General features: G+C 47.9%; 1 protein-coding gene across 3 annotated transcripts in view; it reads left to right on the plus strand.

The window, feature by feature from the left end:
• ELF5 (E74 like ETS transcription factor 5) overlaps positions 1 to 19,807 on the plus strand; it is a 44,331-nt gene extending 24,524 nt beyond the window's left edge. For all 3 annotated transcript variants that reach the window (XM_086677703.1, XM_086677704.1, XM_025928307.2), the window contains exons 3-7: positions 5,372 to 5,605; positions 9,091 to 9,141; positions 16,520 to 16,588; positions 17,778 to 17,973; positions 18,422 to 19,807. In XM_086677703.1, coding sequence (XP_086533829.1) covers positions 5,372 to 5,605; positions 9,091 to 9,141; positions 16,520 to 16,588; positions 17,778 to 17,973; positions 18,422 to 18,518 — 647 coding nt within the window. In that variant the 3' untranslated portion in view covers positions 18,519 to 19,807. The remainder of the gene's footprint in view (positions 1 to 5,371; positions 5,606 to 9,090; positions 9,142 to 16,519; positions 16,589 to 17,777; positions 17,974 to 18,421) is intronic.
• Positions 19,808 to 26,674: the final 6,867 nt, after the last annotated feature.

Here is a 26,674-nt window from a genome sequence, read left to right on the forward strand (position 1 = left end):
GCCTCCCCACGCCGAGCCCTGGGCTTGCTTTGTTCTGCTTCTCCTCACCTAGACTGAAGCTCTGGTAAGGAAGACCTCATTTCCCTGAGAACAAACACAGTCCCAAAATAGTAACAAATTACAGGTGACTTCCATTGAAGGCTTACTGCCGTCCAGATAACTGGGCTAAGTTCTTTACAGGCATTTCTTTTCCTTTTCACAGCAAACGTTCTAAGAGGTAGGCACTATTATTATTCTTGTTTTACAGAAGGAAGCTGGGGTCCAGAGAGGTTAGGAAGTTAGGATTGCACAGCTAATATGCTGAAGAGTCAGGACTGCAAATCAGGAAGGTCCATGCCGCAGCTCAAACTCAGCTAATCCACACAAATCCCTTCCAGGTCTTTTTCTTCAGGTCCCTTCCACATCAGGTTAGTTGACGGGACAGTTAGAATGGAGGATGGGAACAAGGGTCTGATTGAATCCAGGAGCTGGCAGGTTCATTTAGCTTCACAAACCTTCTCATCGAAGTTCCCCGATCAGCAGAGGAGAAAGACCAAGTTCTCCTACAAGGGTCTGGGAACATAACTCAAAGCTCGAAGTTCAAACTATTTTTACAGTCTGCAGATTTCACATTGTGTTGCATAGCAAAGAAAAGTCAAAATCTCCCCCCACCTAGATTTTTGCTTTAAGTGAGGCTCCAAAATAATGAATAGTGTTGGCTCCAGAATTTCTATGTAGGAAGGGCTTGGGGGCAGCAATTCATGTGGAAGAGATGGCAAAGGCACTCACCTAGATTTTTTTTTTTAAGAGCACTTGGCGTAAGATTGAGAAGACAGCAGGTGTCTATAACAAAGAATGCAAGTAGTGGATTAATGGACCCATTCTCTGGCATTACCATTGGAGATGCCCAGACATTAATCATGTGGGCCCCCTTACCCTTGGCACCCTCTGTGGGGATTTAGCCCCTTCCCCTCCACCCCAGTGGGGAAGCATGGGTCTCATGTGCATCCTGAACATCAAGCATTTTACAAAACCACACAGTGTCCCCACATTTTGGACAGCATTGGTTGCTTGACTCCTGCTGGCAATTCAAGGACAAATTAGCTTGCTTTACAGTATAACTTCCTTTGTTTTCATAAAGAAAATAAACCCAAGTCTCTGGAAAGGAACAAAGCTGCCGACCTACACACACACACAGACACACGCAGAGAACCTATTAGAAGTATTTGAGGAAATACAATCAAAGTAGTTGCTATGGGTAGCCCCAGTACTAACAAGTATAAATGGATGGTATTTAATGAGCACTTACTACATAAACACCTGCCTCTCTTCTAAGTGCCTTCCATGGACATTCGCTGCTGACCATGTGGGCAAGTGAGTGTGTCAGCCCAGCTCTACAAGGTTAAGTCTTCCCTCTGAGTTTATATATACCGCAGGTTATAGCATCACTTGTGAGAACTACCCCCCAACCACAACCAGAATTGCTGAAAACTCCCTTAGCTGCTCAGTTCTTCCTCCCAGCGTAGCTGGCCCTTGAACAAATGTCCTGACCCACTTCCAACTTCAAAGTTGCTGGCTGAGTCTGATGTTTAATAGTGGCCTGTGGACATTTAGATTAAGTCTTCCAGGCAGGAGATGTCATTTGCACACATAGGCAGAAGGGCTTATGCTCAGCTTCCCCAAAGAGTCTTGATTACTTTATAAACGCTAGATGCATTGAGAAAAACGCTTTGTATTTCCAGACAACACAACCTATTAAAGATAATATATTCTGTGGGTGCATTACCCTTTCCTTTCTTAAAATTTACTTTTAATTTATTTTTAAATTTTTTTAATGTTTATTTATTTTTGAGAAAGAGAGAGACAGAGAGACAAAGCATGAGCAGAGGAGGGGCAGAGAGAGAGGGAGACACAGAATCCGAAGCAGGCTCCAGGCTCTGAGCCATCAGCACAGACCCCAATGCGGGGCTCAAGCCTAAGAACTGTGAGATCATGACCTGAGCCGAAGTCAGACATTCAACTGACATTACGATTTTTTTGTTTTTTGTTTTCAGTTCACACCATTTAATGTTTATTTATTTTGGAGAGAGAGAGCACAGTTGGGGGAGGGACAGAGAGAGAGGGAGACACAAAATCCGAAGCAGGCTCCAGGCCCTGAGCTGTCAGCACAGAGCCCAACGCGGGGCTGGAACTCATGAACCTCGAGATCATGACCTGGGGCAAAGTCAGACGCTTAACCGATTGAGCCATCCAGGGGCCCCACCCTTTCTTTTATCTGCCCTGAGTTCATGTCTTTCAGGTGGCAAAAGAGTCTTCTTCGTGCCATTCTAAAGATTGTAAATCTGGTTATCATCAGTCTCTCATCCTCTTTCTGATTTTTTAAACCTTTTTAAAGTAAATTTTATACATGTATGATATTATACATATATACGTAAATTTCACATTATCTTATATTTTACATATTACACGTTAGACATAAATTTTTTATGTATAGCATACCATACACACACACACACACACACACACATATGTGTGTGTGTGTGTGTATATAATTATCATGTGCGTTTATGCCTTCAGTATGCCTTCGTCCAAATCTTTTTTAGTCAGTCTTTGAGATGTGTCCGACTTTGTCCTCCTCAACCGAGGACAGTGAGGCATGATATGACGCAAGATGGAAGAGTTGATGTGGACCTAACTCCTTTACTGACTACCCACATGGCCTTAGTAGAGTCACATAGCCTCCCAGAATCTCCTTTTGCTCAACTATAAAGTGGGGACAATAATCCTTGGTCATTCAGCCAGTCAGTTCCACTCACTGAGCACCCACAGCGGGGTAGGCCAGGCCGCGTGCACTCCTGGCTCAGGGTGAGCAAAGCAGAGCTGGCCAGCCATGTGGAGTTCAACGTTTGGGGTGGGGTGGGGGGGCGGCGGTGGTTAGGCATGAATCCTTCTGAGAAGGACACCTGAGGGGGCTGTGCAGACGTGGGAAGGCTCCCTGAGATGGGGGAGTGAGCTGTGGTCTTGAGGATGAGCAAGAATTAGTTAGGAGACGGTAGATGGAGACCTTGTTCCGGCCCAGGAGCAATCCTGAGGAAGCCACAGGGGAGAGGGTGAGGAGGGGCCAGAGGAAGCAGGCCTTCCTCACCCCTGTCAGCCTCATCGCTGCACCCCTCTAGTGAGGACAGGACCATGGAAACACACGGCAACTAGAAAGCACCCCATTATGCTGACTCTCTTTGCCCTCTGTGTAGTGAGAACAGCCATTTTCCTCTCAGCTCCGGGGGCTGTGGGAAGGCCTTCCCTAAAGAGAGCCCGCCATGCTTGGCTCTGGCTCTGGCTTTCCTCCAGGGGGAGCCGCACACAAAGCCTGCTCTGTGGGTGAGCTTCAAAGGAGAGAGCTGAGGGGAACAGAGCCTGCCAGCAACACCTCCTCGTGTCAGTGCCCACCCCCACCCAAGCATTTCTCCGAATCCTCCAGGCCCTTTAGCGTCCAGAAACAACATGGCCCTCTTCACGTGCCAAAGAAAATAACAAGGGGGTGGAAGTGGAAAGAGGAGGGAATGGAGACTTGGCGAAACCTTTCCACGGAAAGAAATAAACTGTATCCTCCAACTGTTGCACACCGATAGCCATCTCCGTTGGGGACTCAGCTAGGGACCAAGGGTGGAAGAATTTCAAGGCTCATAAACATCCCTCATCAGAATACCAGGAATGTCAAAGGCCCCCGAGGTTTACTCAAGCCAGAAATCAGTAGATGAAAGCACAGACCAGACAGGGGAATGGCTGCCCTATTTTCCCAGTAGACCCTATTGGCCCCAAGGTGCCCCTCACGGGCTAGTGGGCGGGCCGCAGCCAGCGACCAGCAAGCAAGAAGTGAGGCGGCCTCCTCGTTCTCCTCACGCACCAGGTATAGGCAACAACATTGATCTCGACCATCTTGACAGACTACCGACCCTTTATCCACACGCATATAAAATTCTGATTACAAACTTAAATGAAAACAAATCTATTGTTTAAGTTGACCACCCCTCAATCCACTCCACGGTAGGGAAAGAGATTTCTGGAAGGGCTCTGAGTTTTAGGGGGAGCCTCAGTTTCCCCCTCTGTGAAGTCACCTGATCATTCCTATTTGGGAGGATTTGAGGCCCTTGAGAAGCTGACGCACCAGGGGTGCTTGAGGAGCTCCTGAAGGAGCAAGACTCCTGACAGGCAGCGAACATCTCTCTTGCCTTGGATCGGAAGCTCCGTAGATTCACTGGGGACAATGGCAGCAAATGCAGCATTTACCAGGGAGTCAGAATAGCCTCATTGACATTTGCTGTGGAGTCTAACTCTGAGTGACGCTTTCTGTCGTCGACACAGCCCGAGCCAGTCACTGTGCCATCCTCTACGTTCTGCCTTGCTCCTCACTTTTTCCACACTCGTCTGCCACCCTTTCCTCCTGGCATTGGGACAGAGCTGTTGAGCACCCAGTCTCTGTTCCAAGCCAAGCATGGCCCCTTCCCAGCCTCCCAGACAAGATGGTGCCCACTTCTCTCTGGGTTTGTATGGGGCTCCTCTGACGGAGTGACGGGGCTCTGGCCTCAGGATAGAAAAGCATCGTCAAAACCACAGAAGCAACAATACAATCAACTCCCCCACGTCTCTCTTCCCCAGAGGAGACCACTAAGGTGATCCAAGCTCTGTCGGACCGCGGGCAATGTCTCACCAGCTCGAACCCTCGGCCCTAGATGACCAGAAACAGTGCACAAACCAACAGCTAGTGTTGGCAACTGCTGTAAGAGCAGAGGGAATCAAATCAGCTTCAGATTGTGTCTGGCACACAGTCAGCATTTAATAACCACTGAATTGTTGATAGTTTTCTAGGCGCTACACAGCCTATATACGTTAACTCCAAATTGCATCACAGCCCTGTGAGTTGGGCATATTATACCTATTTTACAGATGAGGAAACTGAGGCTTGAATGTCTATGGACCCTGCCCAGTCGCAAGCAGCCAAACTAGGGTTGGAACCCGGGCTCGTCGGGCCCCAAAGAGTGTGCTCTTGATAACCTGTTGTCTGAAACCGAACCACTGAAGGGCCTTGTTCTCCCCTTCTCCGCTACTTCTCCTCTTTCTAAGCATCGAGACTAGGTCCAGGCACTCTCAGGCCATGACTGGGTTTCTCACCCGTCATCCTCTCTCCTGCCCCGACGTCCACCTGTAAGATCCAGCCTCTTCTGGTTTTTGCAGGGGAGTAGGTAACCTGGGTCCCAGAGCACCCCAAAGCCAGAGGCTCTTTTAACTCACAGCAGAGGGGTGGGGGTGTTAACACAACCGAAGCCTCCTTCGGGGGCCCTCTAGAGGCTTCCCTGGGGGCGGCTGTCCCTCACTTCCCTCTCTTCTGGCATAGCCTGCGACTCCTACTGGACGTCCGTCCACCCCGAGTACTGGACCAAGCGCCACGTCTGGGAATGGCTCCAGTTCTGCTGTGACCAGTACAAGCTGGATGCCAACTGCATTTCCTTCTGCCACTTCAACATCAGCGGCCCGCAGCTGTGCAGCATGACTCAGGAGGAGTTCACCGAGGCGGCCGGCCTCTGTGGGGAGTACCTCTACTTCATCCTCCAGAACATCCGCTCCCAAGGTCAGTGTCCAGAGGGCCGGGCCTCCAGGGGAGGGGCCCGGGACTGGGACCGAATGACCCCACGATGTGACTCACACGGCAAAATCTCATTCGCTGGAACTCTGTTCACTAACATCCCCGTCACCAAAACCTCTCAATACCTGCAAATTCTAGTTTGCTAGTATTAGAGATCGCAGGTCAGAGGGAGCAAGTTAAGGGGAAGCAAGTTGAGTGCTTTTTTTTTTTTAACGTTTATTTATTTTTGAGACAGAGAGAGACAGAGCATGAACGGGGGAGGGTCAGAGAGAGAGGGAGACACAGAATCTGAAACAGGCTCCAGGCTCTGAGCTGTCAGCACAGAGCCCGACGCGGGGCTCGAACTCACGGACCGCGAGATCATGACCTGAGCCGAAGTCAGCCGCCCAACCGACTGAGCCACCCAGGCGCCCCAGTTGAGTGCTTTTTTAATACGAGAAGAAAAACTAAAAAGACATTCAGGAACCAGATACAACAAAACATTGTATTATGTTCATTAAGATTTGCAACCATAAAACATGGAAGAAGAGGTTTCTGCTTGACTTTTCATTAAGCAGAAAGAGAAAGTTAACTAGACCTTTCCCTTCCCATTTCCAGAGGAGTCCGATTCATTGACATTTCGTGATCACTTTCCTAACCGTCAAGGAGAAACAGCCAGAAGGTGGCGTCAGTGGCATTCTTTAACATTTCAACAGGCCCCGCAAGAGCGGAATGTTGAACAGGTGTTTTAAAACTGGATAGGTTTCTTTTTGAGAACGTATAATTCTGTATCCCCACGTCACAGATAAAGGAACTATGGTCCCAAGCTATTAAGTGACTTCTCCGATGTCATACAGCAAACAGGGTTAATTCATGGAAAATCAATAGAAAGCAAAGGCTTTGAGTTCAGAAAGACCTGTGTTCCAATCCTGACTCCAACACTTTGGAGCCATAGGTCCTCTGGCAAAGGGCTTGCCCTCTCTGGATTTCCACTGCCTCGTCTGTACCCTGGGATAATAATACACCTTCACAGGTGACAGGTTTCAGTGAAACATTGCCTGGAGCAGCATAAAAAAGTGTAAATGCAATAAATGGCAGCTGGTTTTTTTTTTTTTTTTTTTGGTCATTATGCATATAACCAAGGGGAAGAAATTTTTAAAAATAAAGGAAACATATTTCAGCTCAATTTTAAGAAAAGACATTTCTAAAGGTTAGCACCTTTTTTGAGGGAAGACTGCTTCAGAATATACTCAAGGTAGGAAGCTCCCCATCACTGGAGATAATCAAGCAGTCTAATAGCCCCCTGATCGATGGGGGTGCTGGGGCAGGGATTCCTGTCTGGGCAGAAAACCACAGAAGACCTTCCAACTCTAAGAATTCTTTGCTTTCCCCTTGCTCTCCCCAATCATGAGTGCCTGAGGGCAGGCAAGCTATAGATGTTGGCCCTGGGGCACTGCTCAGCTTCTGTCCTGGGAGCCACGACCCATCGGGAGCAGGGAAGGGACAAAGAGACCTGCTGTCCATTGTCCAGTCCTGGCTTCTTTAGCCAGTGACAGTGCCCTGCCAGGAGCAGTGGTCTGGGCGTAGAGTGGGCCCTCCCTGAAAAGGGGAAAGTCTGAGTAAATCACAGCAGCTCAGAGTAGAGCTCCAGGCTCCAGCACCTTCTGAGGGAACCTCTTTGCATGAGAACCCCTGGGCCACAGAGAGGGAGGTGTCCCATCCTGGAAGAGGATGCAGCTTGGCATTGCCGGCCTTAGCCAAACATCATGTCCATCAAGTTTGTCCCCAGGCCCCCAGCAGCCACTGTGCTGGGGTCTCTTCGCATGAGTACCTCCCTTCCCTGACACTTGTTACAACCCCAAATCCCTATTCCTGGTGCCATCGCCTCAGGGTCGGTGGAAAACAAGCCCAAAACAATTGTTTTTCAAACAGACCATATTTGGCTCCTTCTTATTCTGAGGAATCCCTGGAGTCACAAAGCCAACTCTAACGGGGGAATTTCAGGCCAGCAATGTTCTTCAAGCAGGAATGTGTGCTGTGTATTGTGAACTGAAGTACACGTATTGTGACCAGACTTTACAGTGGCCCAATTTGCCTGGGACACATCGTTTTCACCCATTATCCCAGAATAGTTGTTACAGGCACTGTCTTTCATTCTCAAAAGTGCCTGCATTTGGATAATAAATTAATTATATGGTGATCTGGTTATTATCTAGTTTAGGCCTTCTATTACTGCATAGGTTAGGACTCTGGCAGAATAGGACACAGAAGGGCCGCCTGGGTGGTTCGGTCGGTTAAACGTCCAACTTCGGCTCAGGTCATGATCTCCTGGTTTGTGAGTTCAAGCCTCCCATTGGGCTCTGTGCTGACAGCTCTGAGCCTGGAGCCTGCTTTTGATTCTGTGTCTCCCTCTCTCTTTCTGTCCCTCCCCTGCTCGCGCTCTGTCTCTCTCTCAAAAATAAACACTAAAAAAAAATTTTTTTGAGAAAAAAAAGAATAGGACACAAAACAAGTAAGTTTTGACAGCGGGAGGAGCTACAGGGCAGCGTAGGACCCAGCGTGCTGTCCGGTTCGGAGGTATCTCGGTAAGATTTAAGGGCCTGGAAAACCGGGGACGCTGGCTGCTGGAAGATGAGGTCAGCTAGGAGTGCGGGGGCCACAGTGGAGGTGGAGTGGGTCCCTCATCGGTTAATCCTCTATCCTGTGCTCTGGTGGCCCTGTGGGCAGAGCGGACCGAGGTGTCCCGGCCGAGCAGAACCCATCAGAAAATGGGGCTAGGAATAAACAGTCCCAAATGTGCCCTGTCCCGGCCTCCTGAGTCAGTGGAAGTTGGTGCTCACTGGCCACCAAGCTAGGACAGAGGTGTCCTTTTTCCTGTACTGCTACATGGTAACTTGATTGGAAACTCCGAATTCACCCCCAACTCACCGCATGCTTCAGAGGAGCAAACCAAGGCCCCAACATGGCCCCCCAAATCCTTGTTAAAGCCTCTTAGCGGGCCTTGCACTTCTTTGGGCCTCCTGCATCCATTTTCCCCTGTGACCAGCACGTAGCAGGCATTTAAATCCCCAGAGGATTAGAGGCTACATCATAGACCACAGACCCTGAGAGTGGAAGGGAGACTCAGAGGTAGTTTTGTCACCTGTGGCCAGCGAGGAACACGAGCCTGGAGACTGAGTGACTGGCAAGGTCCCACTGGGGTCAGTGACAAGGTCCAGCTCAGAGTCCAGGCCCGCTTGGAAAATCCTAGAGGCTGCTGGAATGCATGGCCCTGGGGCCCTCTCCAGGAGGCCTTTAAAAACCAGGAGACTGTCATCTCCCAAGGATGGCTTCAGGGTGGCCCAATTAGCGCCAGGTGGTCTCCAAGATTCTTTCTGAAATAAAACTACCCCACAGAGAGGACAGCTGTCCCCCCTTCTCCCCGCACCCCCTCTCCTGGCCAGGGAACCCAGGATCACGGTGCGGTTTGTGGACTTCTTTTTCTTTCCTAGGTTACTCCTTCTTTAATGACACAGAAGAGACCAAGGCTGCCATCAAAGACTGTAAGTAACCAAGTTCAAGCTGCCCAAGGCTGTGCTGAGGCTGCTGTTGGGCACGGGGGCTTGATGGGCCTTTTGTGACCACGTTGAAAAGCTGATGACCTAGAAACGGTCACAGACCAGGAGAAGACAGCAGGGAGAAATGTGGTAGGCAGAGCACGGGGCTTGGATTTATGGATTCCTTGCCCTCCCCAGCCTCAGTGTCCCTATCTGTAAAATGGAGTGGCCCTCGCCAGGTCATGGTGAGTTGGAGAAATAGTGCACATGAAGTGGCTGGCAGATGCCAGCGACGTGGACGCTCCAAACACTGGTATCTGTGAGCAATAATCATCATAATTACTAGCCATGGGGGCCTTGTAGCTGCAAATGTCTCTCAAGATCTGAGCTCACTAAGCAGTTTTCAATTACAAGGGGATGGAGGACCTACAAGAGCCCTATTGATTCTGAAAATTAACCCTCACAGTTTCACTTTTGCAGACGGAGGTTTAGGAAAGGGAACTTTGGAGCTTTCTTTTTAATTTTTTAATGTTTTATTTATTTTTAAGACAGAGAGAGACACAGCATGAGTGGGGATGGGGCAGAGAGAGAGGGAGACACAGAATCCGAAGCAGGCTCCAGGCTCTGCGCTGTCAGCACAGAGCCTGATGCAGGACTTGAACCCACGAACTGCGAGATCATAACCTGAGCCGAAGTCGGGCACTTAACCGACTGAGCCACCCAGGCGCCCCATGAAGGGTTTTTTCATTCAGAGTTTTAGTGCAGGAATAGCTGCATCCATGAACCACATTCTGTAGGCTTACAGAGGCCCGAGGTGCCCCCATGGACCCCAGTGGACCTCACAAGAGCAGGTCTGCCTTCCATGAGGCATCCCTGCATTCAGGCCTCAGAGCATAGCCTCATCCCTGTCTGGGAACAAAGCTCCCATGGAGCTTCCCAGCTCCACTAGAACCCTTCCGCAGCAGTCTGCAGGGTGCAAACCCAGCTGTCCCCACCCAGCCCAGGCCAGGAGAAGCCCCTGGAAGAAATGAGCCCACTGAGGCCCAGGGACAGGCACCTGCTGTATTCCTAAGCAGCAATGAGTCTGACCTGCCTGACCCTTTCTCAGGGGTCAGTGTCTCTACCTATAAATGGGTGTCTTTTTGCAAACCTGCCTTCCTCACAGCTAGGAAGAGATAGCATGTGGTAAGTTCTTTAGAAGAAGTTGTTACATGAGTATACAACTAGCCCCAATTAGAGTCATTGCTATAATAATAACAATGGCAGTTAGCATTTACTGAGTGCTTACAAAGAGCTGGGCCCTGTGCTAGAATCTTTATAGACATTGTTTTAGGTAATCTTCTCAATAACTCTGTAAGACAAGACCTAGTACCACATAGGAACTAAAGCTTAGAGGTTAAAGTTTAGGAAGATGAGCAGCCCAGGTGTGTCTAAATCTGAAGCCCTTAACCCCTAATCTCCTACCCATTCCTTTCTTTCCCTTTTTTTTTTTAAATTTTTAAGTTTTTTTAATTTAATCCCCCAGGCACCCCTTTTATTTCCCTTTTCATTCATTCATTCAACAAATATTTATTGAACACCTACTATGAGCCAGGCCCAGGCACTTACTATGTGCCATGGCTGCACTGATGAGGATAACTTTGGTCTTGCCTTCATAAAGCAAGAGAGGGAGAGAGACATTAAACAAATAATCCCCATAATAAATATGTGATGACTAAGTATGACGATATCGCAAAGGAAAAAGATAGGGTGCTGTGTGTGTGATGGAGGAAAGATTGCATTTAAATTAGGGACCAGGGAAGACTTCCTGGAAGAAGAAATATTTTAAATTAAACCTAAAGGATGAAAGTTAGCCAGGAAAAGAAGGAAGAAAAGGGTCCAGGGAATGAGTGGCAAGTGCAAAGGCCCTGGGGCAGGATCAATTTTGGAGCCCTTGAGGAAGAATCAAAAAAAGGCTAGAAACTCTCACACTAGGAGGCTCAATATGGTAACCACTAGCCACAGGTGGCTATTAAATTTAAATAAAATTAAATAAAGTTAAAATTCAGCTGCTGAGTCACACTGGCCACATTCCAAGTGCTCCATAGCCACAGGTAGCTAGTGGCTACCACATAGGACTGCTCAGCTTCCTGTCACCATGATAAGTTCTCTTGGACAGCACCTTGGTAGATCATTGGCCACATCAGCAGAGGGAGGAGTGGGAGCCGAGGCCAAGAGCAGGGCAGAGGCAGGTCATGTACAGCTCTTGAGTCTGGGTGTCATTCTGAGCAGGCTGGAAAGCCACTAATGCAGGAAACAGTAAGATCCCATCTGCATTTTAAGAAGATCCCCCAGACTGTGGTGTCTAGGTCAGGAAGGAGGACAGCCAGGAGGCTACTGTCCAGGAGGAGAGTGATGGTGATGGTGGCCCAGACCAGGTGACGGGAGGGACAGAGAGAAGTTTCTGGAGGCAGAGGTGGTGATAAGACAAGGACTCTGAGCTGGCTTCTCTGGCACACGCACCCATGGAGACAAGCGCTCCCAGTGCATGCCCTGCCCAGCCTGCTGCAATCAGCGGCACAAGTTCTAGACTGAACTCAGGGTCATGTGGTCTGGTGAGTACACCCAAAAATGAGCACCACAGCTTTGCTGAGTTGCAGCCTCCACGGCTACAGCCAGGAAACCACAGCCTTCCCCCTGGGCCCCTGGCTCTCTCACAGATTTCCCCAAACAGAAACCCTAATGTACAGTTTAGTAGGAACAGATCATATAAGGAGCCTGTTCTAGAAAGTCCAGGACATATGATCATGATGCCCACCGCCCAGGTGATGTTTCACGATCTTAGACACCATCCACCCCAGAAATGAGTTGTGCCAGCCAGAGGCCAAGGCCTTGGCCAACCAAGACAACTGGCATCCCGGAGGCTTCAGGTAACGTTCCCATGAGTCTTCGGTGAAGATTAACATCACTCATTGGCATCCGTGAAACACGTGCCCAGAGCGGTGCCAGGAAGAGTATTGCACATACTTTAGCCCATTTAATCTTCATTAAAACTCCAACAGGTGGCTTTGTTACTCCCATTCACACCTGAGGAAATCAGAAGAGCAATAACTTGCAAATAAGATGGGATTCCAATTCATTTTCTCCAAGTCTGTTCTTGTATACGCTATGCCATTCACCAAACACACACACACACACACACACACACACACACACACACACACACACGCATACATGCACACGAGCACAAGCGCCTAGACCCTTCTCTTCATTCTGTTGCCCCCTCAGCTGAGACCCAAGGCTCAAGAATCTTCTGGGTCTGGGCCCAGCTCTGCAGTGATCCAGAGAACGAGATGATTTTCAACTTAGTACCTGCTGAAGGGACCCAGGCCCAACAAGCTCTGAAACTGTTGGACTGGCCCAAGTGACACGCCCCAGCCCCTCCCACCCCCACTGCAGAAACGCCAGAAAACAAAGCCTGAAGGCCTGGGTTCTAGGCTCAGAGCCTCTCCTCCTGACACAGAGACTGGGCTCTGTGGCACTGCTCACATCGTGGGGATGTGATGAGCTGCTTTTGGAAACTCTGCCTCTCCTGCCCCATATTGGCTTCTGGACTTCAGTCAAGGACTGAGAATATATCCTTTGGCCACATTTTAGCAGTCTCCAGCCTCAAGGCAACCGAACCTTTCCAAATCCCAGAGACAGCAGAGAACTGAGGCCACGCCCCAGTCACCCCACACTGGCACAGCCTAGCTGCGGGGACACATTCGAGATAAAGATAGTTCTGAGACAGGGAGAAGTGTCCCCCAGAATACCACTGGCAAAGAAATACAGCGGGTTCGTGGGGGCGCTGTGGCCTCCGGCTGGCATCAGTGGAGGCTTTGACTTGGAAACCTGCCTCTGCCTGGCCATCTCATTGATGGCCACAGCGCCTCTGCCCCCATGGCCCCCCACTGCCACTCTGCCAAGCCAGGCCTCCAGTCTAGGGGACCCGTGAGTGGCTTCAAAGCCACCAGTGAGGACTGGGGGCAGACAAAACAGAGTTATGTCTGGCAAGACCCACAAGGAGAGGCTCCCACAGTCCACATAACCCCGTTTCACACTGACCTATCCTGTGTTCACCCCAGCCAGTCGAATACCCCTCATCTGCAACACATGGAAGAAATTATAAAAATTAAAAGGCCGACTTTTCCCCTCCCTCTTCTTGCCGTTTTGGCATTTCAGCGAAAGCTTATTGTCTCTTCACCGGTTAGTAATTCACCTTCGTCTATTTTCACCACTCCAGTTGCTTTCTCTCTTCTTAAAAGATTAAATTAACCCAACAACAGGTCTGCCCCGTGGGGGACGCTGTGCATGCAGCATGGCGTCCGAGGGGACAGAAGGGCAGCGGTCTTTCTTGTCGCAGTCGGCCAGCTGTCTGTCCTGCTCACCTGCTTTCACGTCTCTCCACCTGGCAGCTGTCCCCGTTCTCCGCTGACCTCGCCCGGGCATTCACTTGTGGTTTGCACATACCTGCCCGTGTGCGTGGGCCTGTTTTTCCACATCAGTGCAATTCCAGGCTGTAGTATCTGAAAGGGTGAAGAGGCCCAGGGACCCTGAAGGCTGAAGGCATGCGTGCACCTCATTGTTTGCTCCAGTGGACATGCACTGGGGCTGCTGGAGCTTAGGGCTCTGAGGTCGGCCTGCTCCGGCGCTGGCCAGGCACGTGACCTGCCCCGTGCCCCGCCCCCCTACCATCCGGGGCGCCGCTTTCCCTGCCCCTGCCCCGTTTCAATATTCCCAGCATTTATCACCGGCCAAAATGGTCCATATTGGCTTGTTGGTGAGATGTTGCTACCCACTCGGAGGTCTCAGAGGAGAGACTTGGACCTCTTTTGGGCCGTGCCTCCAGCACCTCGTGGCGTGGGCGTGCGGTGGCTCACTACTCGCGAACAAACGAGCCAATGACCTGCAGTGTGCTCCCCGAGTCCCCTGCGCCGCGGTTTATTTCCGTGTCACGTGGGGATAGGAACAGACGGTCACCACGAGCGTGGGTGAGGTGAGTACCCGGCCACAGCACACGCTCAACAAGCTTAGCTCATAGTCGGGAAACGTCTGTCAAACACTTACAATGAAAGACAGGCTAGAGTAATAGCTCTGAACATCAGCTTTGGAACGGAACTGCCCTGGGTTCAAGTCCTGCCTCCACCGCTCGGGATGAAATCCTTCAGCTCTCTGGGCTTCCATTTCTTCCTCCATAAAGTGGACATAGCAACCGTACCACACAAGGTGGTTGCAGTAATTAAATCAGATAGTTTGCGTGAAGCACTTAACAAGCACTTGGCATTTAGCAAGCGTTCCACGGTAGAGCAGAAAAGAGACAAGATAACCACTGCTGTGATACTAAGGCACGCACAGTCGCTAGGAGACAGAGAGGGGACCTGACCCAGGGGTAAGTTCAGAGAAGACTTCCTGAAGAGGTCTGGAGAGCCAGAGTGGGTTTGGTGGAAGTGGGGAGCAGGGAGCTATGCAAAGGCCCTGAGGCAGGAGAAAGCCGATTTGCATTGGGACTATCTAACTCAAGAGCAGGGAAGAAGTTGGGAAGCAGCAAGACAGAAGGCTAGAGAGCTGGGTTTGTGAAAGGCCTGACTAACGTGGCAGGCTTCATCCTGGAGACAAGAGGAGGCTGCTGCAGGATGGTAAGCCAGGGAGAGACATGACCCAGTAGCACTGAGACAGATTGACCTGGTCACCAGTGTGGTACACAGGACACCATTCCTTTCCTTGACAACATACTTACCCTTTCATCCAGTGATTATAGCGTAGTATACCTACTAGACTCACAGTACACATGCTTAGTACAGAATGGCATGTGGTATAGTGGTTGCTCAGTACTACCTACTGAGTATCTATCATACTCCAGGCCCTGGGCTGGGTGTCGGGGGGACAATACATCTGGAGACACAAATCCCTGACTTCTGATGGGAATAGAGCATGAACTAAATAAAAGATGTTCTAAATAAAAGATCTAAATAAAAGATCAGGTTCGATGGTGATAAATATTAAGGCCAAAAAAAAAAAAGTAAAATAAAATAAGGGATTGTGGATACAGGATGCTGAGTAGGGTTGAGTGTGTGTGATTCCACCGAGATGGTGACTTTGAGCAAAGATGGAGAGGAGGGCCCGAACCACGGATATCTAAGGAAAGAGCACTCAGGGCAGAGGGAGGGCAAGTGCAAAGACCCTGGGGTAGAATGTGCACGTGAGTTTCAGAAAGAGCCAGGAAGCCGGTGTGGCTGGAGCAAAGTGACCAAGGGGAGCGGCAGGGGGTGGGTGGGTGAGATCTGGTACCACCTGTTTCATTTTTCCGTAAACCATATACTACTTTGAAACGATGCTGTGCGAGGGTCTCAAGCGGTTACTTACAGCATGAGTTCTAATTGAGCTCTGTATTGAGTTCCTGCCTTGCTTTATGCTATTCATCAGCTCTGGTCTCTCTCTGCTCCTGCTAGTGTCCCTTCCAGTCTGTTCTGCACACCCGAGTCAGAGAAATTTTCTTAAAATGTGGATCTTGGGGCGCCTGGGTGGCTCAGTCGGTTAAGCGTCCGACGTCACCTCAGGTCACGATCTGTGAGTTCGAGCCCCGCGTCGGGCTCTGGGCTGATGGCTCAGAGCCTGGAGCCTGCTTCCGATTCTGTGTCTCCCTCTCTCCCTGCCTCTCCCCCGTTCGTGCTCTGTCTCTCTCTGTCTCAAAAATAAACGTTAAAAAACATTTATAAAAAAAAAAGTTTTAAATGTGGATCTTGTCAAACTCCAAAGTCTTCACTTTACTCTTTGAATAAAACCCCGAGTCCTTACTATGGCCTGTAAGGAAGGCCCTATGGGCTCCGCCAGCAGCCGGCTTCCCCAGCATCCTTGTCTGCCCCTCCCCTGGGCACAGATGCCTGCCTCACTGGTTCTCTCTGCATGCTTGTCTCTGCACATGCTGCTCCCTCCCTCCGGAACACTCTCGCACCTCCTCACATCTGCGCAGATCCCTCCTGCACAGGAGGCCCTCCCTGGCCACCCCACCTAAAGTGGGCACTCCCCCCCCCCATTTGTTCTCTATCTGATGTCTTGCTTCCTTCCCAACACCTTAAATAGGTGGATTGTTCGTTTGACTCGTGTGTTGCCTTGCCTGTGGGTCCTTAAATTCCACCTGCACAGGGACCAGGTCTGTCTCATTCTCTCCTGTTCCCAGCACAGAGCCCAGAACCTGGCACCCAGCGGGTCAGCATACAAACGCTTCCTGCAGGCAAACACCTCGCACCTACTACGTACCCCCAAAGCGCCTTGGCTGCCACAAAGGCAGCCAGTTAAGAGTTGCTCATTTTGGTGTGATTTAAGCTCTGAGTGACTTCTCCTGCTACAAATCATTCTATTTCAGATGCCGATTCCAACTGTTTGAAAACCAGTGGCACCAAAAGTCAAGACTGTCACAGTCATAGTCGAACGAGTAAGTGTAGAGATGCCATTTCTCATTTCTAATTTCCTATAACCACTCATGAGACAAGCACTCTAATACACTTTCAAATTGAAATGTTTGAATGGGACCAGTTGTTTCCCGAAGAAGGTACCAGAAAAGTTGACTTTTATGGCATCAAAATCACATTGCTTTTCACTTAGACATCGTGTTACAAGAATTAAAATGAGGAAGGAAAGAAATTTTCTAACCGTGGTGAATTTCTGAATAAGGGTCTATTTCTCCTGGTCTATTGGGGAGTTTTCTCTCTGAAGTACTCATGGACAATAGTAGAGAAAACACCAGGTGTTGGCAGTTCTGTTAGCCTTTCCCGGCCCTAAAATCTACCCAGTGCAGAACTAACTCTGTATTAAATCATAATCCTCCAACGTCTGCTCGGAGGTAGGTACTCTTATCCCATTTCACAGATAACTAGAGAGATCACGATTACAGAGCTAGAACAGGTGAATTCAGGACCCAAACCCAGGTGGTTGGACTCTCCAGACAGTCTTAACCACAATGGAAAAGTGTGGTTAAGTGGTTAAGAAAACAAGAGAAATACCAGCTTTTCATGAAAAACAAAATTGTAGGATTGGTCTGCCCAGAGAGGTAGGGTTATGGGATTTGAGTACAACCATAATGCCTGTCGGCCCATTTGACTGTCATTTAATTAATTCCTAAGAATTAGTGCATAGCTCCACGAAGCGAGGACAGTGTGTGAGCCATGGTGTTTCTAGTCAGTATAAATTTGGCGTCCCCGTATGTGTGTTTTCTGATTGCTTTCATAGAAGACAGACATTTCATGGCTCAGTCAGGTTCCAAGTGGAGCACTGGGTCATAACGATGGAAAATAACCCCATAAAAGAAGCAGCTATTCTCATAAATTAATGAGAAGTTGTATACTTCTCTTAGAATTTTTTTAAAAAAAATTAAGTTTATTTATTTATTTTGAGAGAGAGAGAGGAAAAGAATGAGCGGGGCGGAGGGCCAGAGAGATCGAGAGGGAAAGAGAGGCTCCAAGCAGGCCCCGTGCTGTCAGCACAGAGTCCGACATGGGGCTCAATCCCACAACCCTGGGATCATGACCTGAGCTGAGATCAGGGGTCGGACACTCAACCAACGGAGCCACCTACGTGCCCCTTAAAAAATTTTTAAGTAACTTTTTTTTTTTCCTTCTCAAAAGGCCTCCAAAGTTCTCATCTATGGGAATTTGTGCGAGACCTGCTTCTATCTCCTGAAGAAAACTGTGGCATTCTGGAATGGGAAGATAGGGAACAAGGTATTTTTCGGGTGGTAAAATCAGAAGCCCTGGCAAAGATGTGGGGACAAAGGAAGAAAAATGACAGAATGACGTATGAAAAGTTGAGCAGAGCCCTGAGGTAAGTTGAGAGCATGAAATGCCATGAGCCTTCGGGCAGAGTTATACAAAATGGCCAGCCACAGAGGATTAAACTGTGTTTGCAGCTCCTTCCTTGATAATCGAAAGGTCATGAGACAACACTGTGGTTCTTAGTTACAGGTGGGATTATGGTTTGTAAATGGACACGCCGTCCTTCGCATTCTTGGCAGTGGCCCCGGGGATCATGCTGAGTGCAGGCCATCCCACACATACACACACAAAACGCGCTTTGAACTGAGAGTGGGGAGGCTCAGTCTTCAAGATGTCTGGGAAAGGTTTAAGTGTAAGCTGATAGCAGGGTGTGAAAATACCAGGGTAACCAAAGACCAGCCTGCTCACCTAAGAGGAATGAAGGACAGGGTTTGTATTCTGTTGTTTTCCGGGGGGTGCGAACCTCCCCACATTCGTCTTCTGCTTGCCCTTCTCAGGTACTACTACAAAACGGGAATTCTGGAACGAGTCGACCGGAGGCTAGTGTACAAATTTGGCAAAAATGCACACGGGTGGCAGGAAGACAAGCTATGATCTGCTCGGTTTCACGGATCTCTGTCTTCTAAAACAATCGGATCACCAGAGACATTGCAAAGTCTTTTTGTTGTTGTCAACCTGCAAATGTGCTGATAAAATTTCTCCACCTGTCAGCTTACATCTGGATTCAGAGTTGTTGTCACCTGCGTGGGGACAGCGGCAGCAGCTCTTAAGAAATTCCTTTTTTTTTTTTTTTTGCCTTACCCAAGGGGGAGGAGGGGGTGATCTTTCGCAGTACCTTGATGAAACATTACTTCCCGAATCAAGAATTGCAGACACACAATAGCCCATGCTATTGGTGCTGCTCGGAGGAAAGGATCCAGTTCTGCCACTGGAGACTCGTCCGGTGCTCCCGTTCGAAAGGCTCAGAAGTTTTCACATTTTTAACTGTGGCAGCTCACAAAGGAAAAGCAGTTAGTATAGTGGGAGGGGGTGAGACGTGGGTGAGACAAACATACTGTAGATTTTAAGTCGTTCACGTCAAATGCCATAGAAAAGTTTCTTAATTAATAAAGGAGCTAATCCATCAAGCTGGGACGTGACTGGATTTAGCATGGGTTAATAGTAAGTTTCTGAACCAGAGCATCTCTTGGGCCGCTCAGCAAAACTCCCATGGCCATCTTTCTAGAGCAACACCCTTAAAATTAGGCACATTATTTACTCCTGCTGAGTTTATTCCCCTTCTTCCCCTCCTGGCGGGGGGCAGCCAAGTTAATCAACAGATACTTGTACCGATTTCCCAATCACCGCTGTTTCTGATTCCAGCTGTCAGTGCCACAAAATTGTAACTCGTCGATTCCGTCAGTGGCCAAGGCGTTAAACCTTTATAGACCCGGCAGTGCCCTGACCACTCTGTAATGGCCGATTAAATGTATAAGCCTCTTTTGTTTTGTCTTCCTGGCATGTACTCAAGCTCTAAAACACATTTCCTTGACAAAAGTAGCGAGAGTGAATTTATACCAGTAAATGTTCACAGGTTTGAGTCTGCACTGACATCTTCTCATTACTCACGGGGCGAGGGGGGGGGGGGTGGGGGGGAGCCATTAGTGACCTACAATGAGGTGGCCTGCCCCTAGGACTGCTGCTCCACCCGAGCAGGGATTTCCATGTGACAAGGCACTGAAACAGGATACAGGCTGAGGACCTCCATGCGTAGAGTTTAACTTCAAAAGCAACGTGTTTTAAAAAAATGTGAATTACTGTAAAATAATCTATTTTTGGATTCACGTGTTTTCCAGGTGGATATAGTTTGTAAACAATGTGAATAAAATATTTAACATGTTAAAGTGTCTCTGTGTCGTTAAATTCCACAAGGCAGACTTGGCAAAGCATTAGCGACCTGGGAAACCTTTGACGACACTTCGTTTCTTAGCGTTTGGGACGTGTAAAGAGCCCCAGAAGATGCAAGAAATGTATGCAGTAACCCTACCCACCACCTCTACATCCTAAGGCAGAGGTTCCCCTAACAAAATGGAATACATAGGTGAGTGGGACCTATGGATATGTTTCTGTTTGGTATCCACGTGCGAGCATGCACACACACACACACACACACACACACATTTTTTTTTTGCTTGTTTTGAGGTTTGGTTTTGTCTCTCACTCTGAATTAGTTACCTTATCTAAAAATCAGGGGATTGACTGAAAAGTCCAGATTCCCAGCTTCTTTTAAAAACTCAGATCTGGCCACACTAGTTTTCTCCATGCTTTGTGGCAATAATTTCCTGGGGCTAAGTAGAAACTGCCCCCTTTGGGCAGAGCATCTGGTCACCACTTCATACCTCCTTCCGGACATTCAGCTATGTTCTCGCCCTATTGTGGCGTTGTTTCCATGCACCCAGAATGCTTGTACGTTTTGAACTTGGGACCTCCGTCTTGGCCATCTGAAGAGGTAAGTGCCATGGCAGTGGATGGATCAAAGCCCACAGTCCCACTGAAAGAAGAGATTGTCCAGAGAATTGGAAATTTGCTGACGGGAGAGAACTGGGAACTTTCCAGCAGAGAGTTTGGCAGAAGCAGAACCAAGAAGTTGAGGTGGGGGGAGATGGCGGGGACTGAGGTGGGGGTCAGAGCAGGGTGGGGGAGTGGGGAGGGGGGAGGAGTAACACGCTACCTAAGAGATGCTGCCCAGCCCTGGAGGGGGGGCTTCGAGCAATTCACAGAACAAAAGAATTTATCCCTCTGCCACTCAAGAAGTTTTCCCTTTACAAAATCATTAAACCAGCATCCTCTTCGCATTAGTTTCCTAGAGCTGCCCATGACAAATGACCACATTTGGTGGCTTACAACAGGAGGGATGTATTGTCTCCCAGTTCTGGAGGCTGGAAGTCTGAAATCAAGGTGTTGGCTGAGCCATGCCCCCTCCCTAGACTCTAGGAAAGAATGCTTCCTTGCCTCATTCTGCTTCTGGTGGCTCCAGGCCTCCTTGGCTTAGGGCTCTAAGATTCCAACCTCTGCCTCCACCTGCCCCTCCTTCTCCCCTTTCGTCTCTTAGAAGAATACTCATCTCTGGATTCAGGAACCATCTGGATAATCCAGGATGATTGTATCTTGAGACCCTTAACTTAATGACATCTGCAAAAACTCCTTTCAAATAAGGTCACCTTCACAGCTTCCGGAGTTGGGACACGGGCTATCCTTCTAGAGGACTTAATTCAACCCACTATACTCTTTAAAATGTGAACTTTACGGGGTGCCTGGGTGGCTCAGTCAGTTGAGTGTCTCACTTTGGCTCAGGTCATGATCTCACAGTTCGTGGGTTCAAGCCCCACATCAGGTTCTGTGCTGACTGCTTGCTCAGAGCCTGGAGCCTGCTTCAGATTCTGTCTCCTTCTCTCTCTGCCCCTCCCTTGCTCACGCTTTGTCTCACTCTATCTCTCAAAAAAAAAAAAAAAAATGTAAAAAAAAAATTTAAATGTGAGCTTTACTTGAACGTAGAGCTCCGTGACACAAGTCACTAAAGAACGGAAAATGTGAAAAGCTGCTTAAAATACCACACTGCCAGCAAACGATACTAGAGCAAAAAAAACAAAACCAAAACCAAACAAACAAAAAACCCTAAAAATGACAATGCAAAATTCAAAGAGTCAAATGAGGGAAAAGTGGTTGCTTTATAAAAAAAAAAAAAAAAAAAAAATCACAGTAGAGCTTTGGATAGAAAACTTTCAGTATATTCGTGACTGTTGAAAATTGTCCAAAATCTTGGGGCGCCTGGGTGGCGCAGTCGGTTAAGCATCCGACTTCAGCCAGGTCACGATCTCGCGGTCCGTGAGTTCGAGCCCCGCGTCGGGCTCTGGGCTGATGGCTCGGAGCCTGGAGCCTGTTTCCGATTCTGTGTCTCCCTCTCTCTCTGCCCCTCCCCCGTTCATGCTCTGTCTCTCTCTGTCCCAAAAATTAAAAAAAAAAAAAAAAAAAAGTTGAAAAAAAAAATTTATTTTTTTTATTTTTATTTTTTTTATTTCTATTTTTTTTTTTAATTTTTTTTTTTTAACGTTTATTTATTTTTTTGGGACAGAGAGAGACAGAGCATGAACGGGCGAGGGGCAGAGAGAGAGGGAGACACAGAATCAGAAACAGGCTCCAGGCTCTGAGCCATCAGCCCAGAGCCCGACGCGGGGCTCGAACTCACGGACCGCGAGATCGTGACCTGGCTGAAGTTGGACGCTTAACCGACTGCGCCACCCAGGCACCCCGAAAAAAAAAAAAATTAAAAAAAAAAAAAAGAAAATTGTCCAAAATCTAAAAGTATACAGAACTTTTTGAGTTCACCTCTCCTAACCTTTCACGTTGTTAAAAGCTCTGATGAGGACTTTAAAGCCTTCAATTTGTCTCAGCAGCTCACTGAAAGTGGAATTCGGCCATCTGCTTTGTGGTGCCGTGAACTAAGAGGCCAAGAAGAGGCCACAGAGCCTGCCCGCTTTTCTCTTAGAAACGCACGTGCTAAGGTCTTAAAGCTCATTTCCTTCGTAGATAATTGGAGCGATGCTCATGCTCAGGGAAATACAAGATGAATGTGTTTTTGCATCAAAATTCTGACACTGGATTTCACAAGAACAAGGAGCTCCCTCCCAGAGCTTAAAAGCCCCGACCAAGTACTCCTCTCAGGAGAACAAATCATCGATTTTAAAATACCGGGAGTGGATCTTCAGGCAGCGGTGTGCCAGAGCTGAAGGGAAAATGCCCTTGAAGGTGAGGATGTGAGAGCTGAAGAGGACGTGTCCGCACAAAAGCAGGCACACAAACGGTCCCAGCAGCATCATCCAGAGTAGCCGACAAGTGGAGGCGCCCACATGTCTGTCAACTGACGAACGGGTAAATAAAACACAGCACATCCGTACAGTGGCATATTATTTGGCAATAAAAGGAAATGAAGCACGGTACACGCTGCAACATGTAAGAGCCTTGAAAACACGATGCTGAGGGAAAGAAGCCAGTCACAAAGACCGTGTGTCGTAGGCCTCCATTTAAATGAAACGTGTGGAACAGGCCCATCTCTACACAGCAGGTAGACTGGTGATGGCCAAGGGTTGGGGCAAAGTTCAGTTCGGGGCAGGGTGAGTGATTGCTAATGGTACAGGGTTTTGCGGGGGGGGGGCACAAAAATGTCCTAAAATCAATTATGATGACTATACAACTCCGTATATATACTACAAGCCACTGAATTGTATGCTTTAATTGCCTGAATCTTACGGTATGTAAATTATGTCTCAAAAAAGCTATTATCTTTTAAAAAAAAATTTTTTTTTAACCTTTATTTATTTTTGAGACAGAGAGAGACAGAGCATGAACGGGGGAGGGTCAGAGAGAGAGGGAGACACAGAATCGGAAACAGGCTCCAGGCTCTGAGCTGTCAGCACAGAGCCGACACCGGGCTCGAACTCGCGGACCGTGAGATCATGACCTGAGCTGAAGTCGGCCGCTTAACCGACTGAGCCACCCAGGCGCCCCTATTATCTTTTTTTAAAAAGTTCCAATGATCCACTGTGTCAAACACTGCTAAGAGACCACGTGGGAGAAGGAAGGAGGATGGACCATGGGATTTTGTTTTTCATTGTGGTAAAATACGTAAACACAAAATTTAATAAGTTAATCATGGTAAGTGCCCAAGTCAGTGGCATTAAATATATTCACAGCGTTGTGCAACCATCACCAGCATCCATCTCCAGAACTTTTTCCTATTCCCAAACTGAAACTGTATGACCATTAAACACGAACTTCCCCCTTCCCCAGCCCTGGGAACCACCATTCCACTCTAGGTCTAGAGGGTCTGACTCCTCTAGGGACCTCACATAAGTGGAATGATACCACATTTGTCCTGTAGCTGGGTTATTTCTCTTGCATCATGCCTTCAAAGGTCATCCATGTTGCAGCATGTGTTGGAATTTCCTTCCTTTTTAAGCCTAATATTCCATTGTCTGGATATACCAACTTATGTTTATTCATTCATCCATCAATGGAAACTTGGGTTCTACCCATCTTTTGGACATTGTGAATAACGCTGCTATGAGCACAGGGTGTACACACAGCTCTTCGAGTCATTGCTTTCACTTCTTTGGGGCATATACCCAGAAGTGGCATTGCTGAATGGGACCACTGGATTTTAGCAGCATGGAAGCCACTGGTGACCCTGGCAAGGGCAGCCTGATTGGAGTAGGTTCAAGGGAGGACAGAAGACAGAGGGGATAGCAAGGAAAGGCAATTCTTTTAAGATGTTTTTCCATAAAGGAGAACTGCCGACTGAAGGGGGCAATAACAGGAGAGCCCTCCGAGGGCAAAAGACGATTTGACTTAGAGCAGCAGGTTTTCATACTCACAGGGGTGATGGAAGAGAGCACAGGGAGAACCCAGAGTAGGAGGGAGGGCATGCGGTCAGTGCACACGAGGGGTCTGGCCTTCAGTAGGAGCAGAGCTCACTTCTGTCAATAGAAAGGAAAGGGGAGCATGTGGATGTCGATGCTGGCAGTTTGGAAGATTCCGGTGGGGGAAAAACTAAGGAAGTTATTCTATCCTTGGTGAAACAAGGAGCTGAGAGGCAGAGGGAAAGGAAGAACCAAGTGGGAGAGTTTAGTGAGGAGGCAAAGACAGATTTCCAGGCAGTGCTGAAGGCCCACCTGAGGTTTGGGGTCAAATTTTAAAAAGTCCAGCCAACAGGGCTGTGTTTTGCTCCAGTCATGGTCATTTCCAGTGCAGGAACTGAGTCACTGAGAGGTGTCCCTTACCAAAGCTGGGTTCTGGAATAATTATGATTTAGAACTACATAAAATTTAAACAGAGTAAGAAGGGAAGTGAGGACATGAACAGGGTGATGATCATTGAGAACTGATTGAATGTTCTAGTAGTGCTGAGGAACTTAATGGGGGGCGGAGTCTATGGTAAATTAATGTTCAGATACAGTCACACACACGCGCGCACACTCCACCTCCAGGGGTGGAGTACAATTCCTCACTCTTGGACTTTGGGCGTAGCCATGTGACTTGCTTTGGCCAATGAAATATCAGTGGGCATGGCACAAACAAAGGCTTCAAAACCCTTGTGCAATTGGGATTCTACTCTTGCAATCTCAATTTCCAGAGAAAGGAAAAAGAGGTTTCCTTTTCTTGCATTCTTACACTTCTGCCATCACTATGGGCTAGCCATCACCATGCATCCCAGAAGGCTGAGAGACATGTGACACAGAGTCACACCGCCAAGCTGCCCCAGCTGAGCCCAGCCTAGATCAGCCAATCCCTAGCTGACTTGGACACATAGGTGATATCTGACTTAAGTCACTGAATTTTAAAGTGGTTTGTTACAATGCAAAATCTGACCAAGACACAGTCCTAGGGGGCTGAACTGGAAAGCTGTGGTGGTCAAAGTCAAATATTTTGAATAACCACCATACAACCCTAGGGAGATAAGAACAATTATTGACTCCACTTCGAGATGAGGAAACTAGTGCTCAGAGAGGTAAAGCAACTTACTCAAATATCCACAGGTGATAACACACCATGTCTCACTAATTTTAGTCACCTTATAAATTTGGCTCAGAAACTCTAAGGATGTCTCTTAATGTCACTTAAAAGGAATACAACTAGATATTACTTCCCAGGAAGGAAAACCTAACTGGGGAAGTTAACCTCATCAATATTTATCTTTGAAAACTACAGTAAGATGTCTCCAGAGCAAAACTGGAGACACTTCCAGGTGTCAGATTTTTATATACAGGAAACATGTTAAATACACGTGATTTTAACTACTGACTTATTTCTAGATGACAGAATAAACCAAAACGGGAAATTATCTCAAAAACTCCATCTCTGTGTTTATAACCAATATTCAAATCAACTCCTTCCCCACTGTCAAATTATATTAATTTGTATGACTTTATCTTATATCATAAAGATACATATACTTATATTTATCTTTTATGTACTGTAGAAAGACAACTGTAGTGAGGTCACCATATTGAAAGTATTCACCACTGGGTACATATGGATAATCTTACTTTCTTTTTTTTTTTTTAATTTTTTTTTTTTTAACGTTTTTATTTATTTTTGAGACAGAGAGAGACAGAGCATGAACGGGGGAGGGGCAGAGAGAGAGGGAGACACAGAATCGGAAGCAGGCTCCAGGCTCTGGGCCATCAGCCCAGAGCCCGACGCGGGGCTCGAACTCACGGACCGCGAGATCGTGACCTGAGCTGAAGTCAGCCGTTTAACCGACTGAGCCACCCAGGCGCCCCAGATAATCTTACTTTCTATGTTGACAAATGTAATAGTTTCAAAACACACACAGGAAGAATTTAGGGAGTAGGATTTGGCAGGGGGTGGGGGTGGGGGGTTAAAGAAGTTTGAACTAGAAGATTGAAAAGATCTCAGGGAGTTCCTGCGAGCAGAGTGCAAACTGGTTTTCAAGATCAGAGATGAAGGGAATAAGGGTTTTCAAAGAAAACAGGTTTTCACTGAGTACTTCAAAGCACTCTACTTGATTTTCGGTATGACAGGCAAAGACGAGTCAAAGAAAAAAAGAAAGAAAAGATAAGCAAGTGAGCTAATGGACAAGAGATCTTGGCAATTTTCAAATTTGAGGAAATTTGCTATTTTCCCTAGAGGAAAAGAAAAGTCCTGGTCCCCAGTGTCTCAGAAGGCTACTGGTTTAAACAAATAACAATAGCA

Source organism: Puma concolor, chromosome D1 (assembly GCF_028749965.1).
Source record: "Puma concolor isolate L17-30 chromosome D1, mPumCon1.1.hap2, whole genome shotgun sequence".
In the NCBI taxonomy this organism is placed as follows: domain Eukaryota; kingdom Metazoa; phylum Chordata; class Mammalia; order Carnivora; family Felidae; genus Puma; species Puma concolor.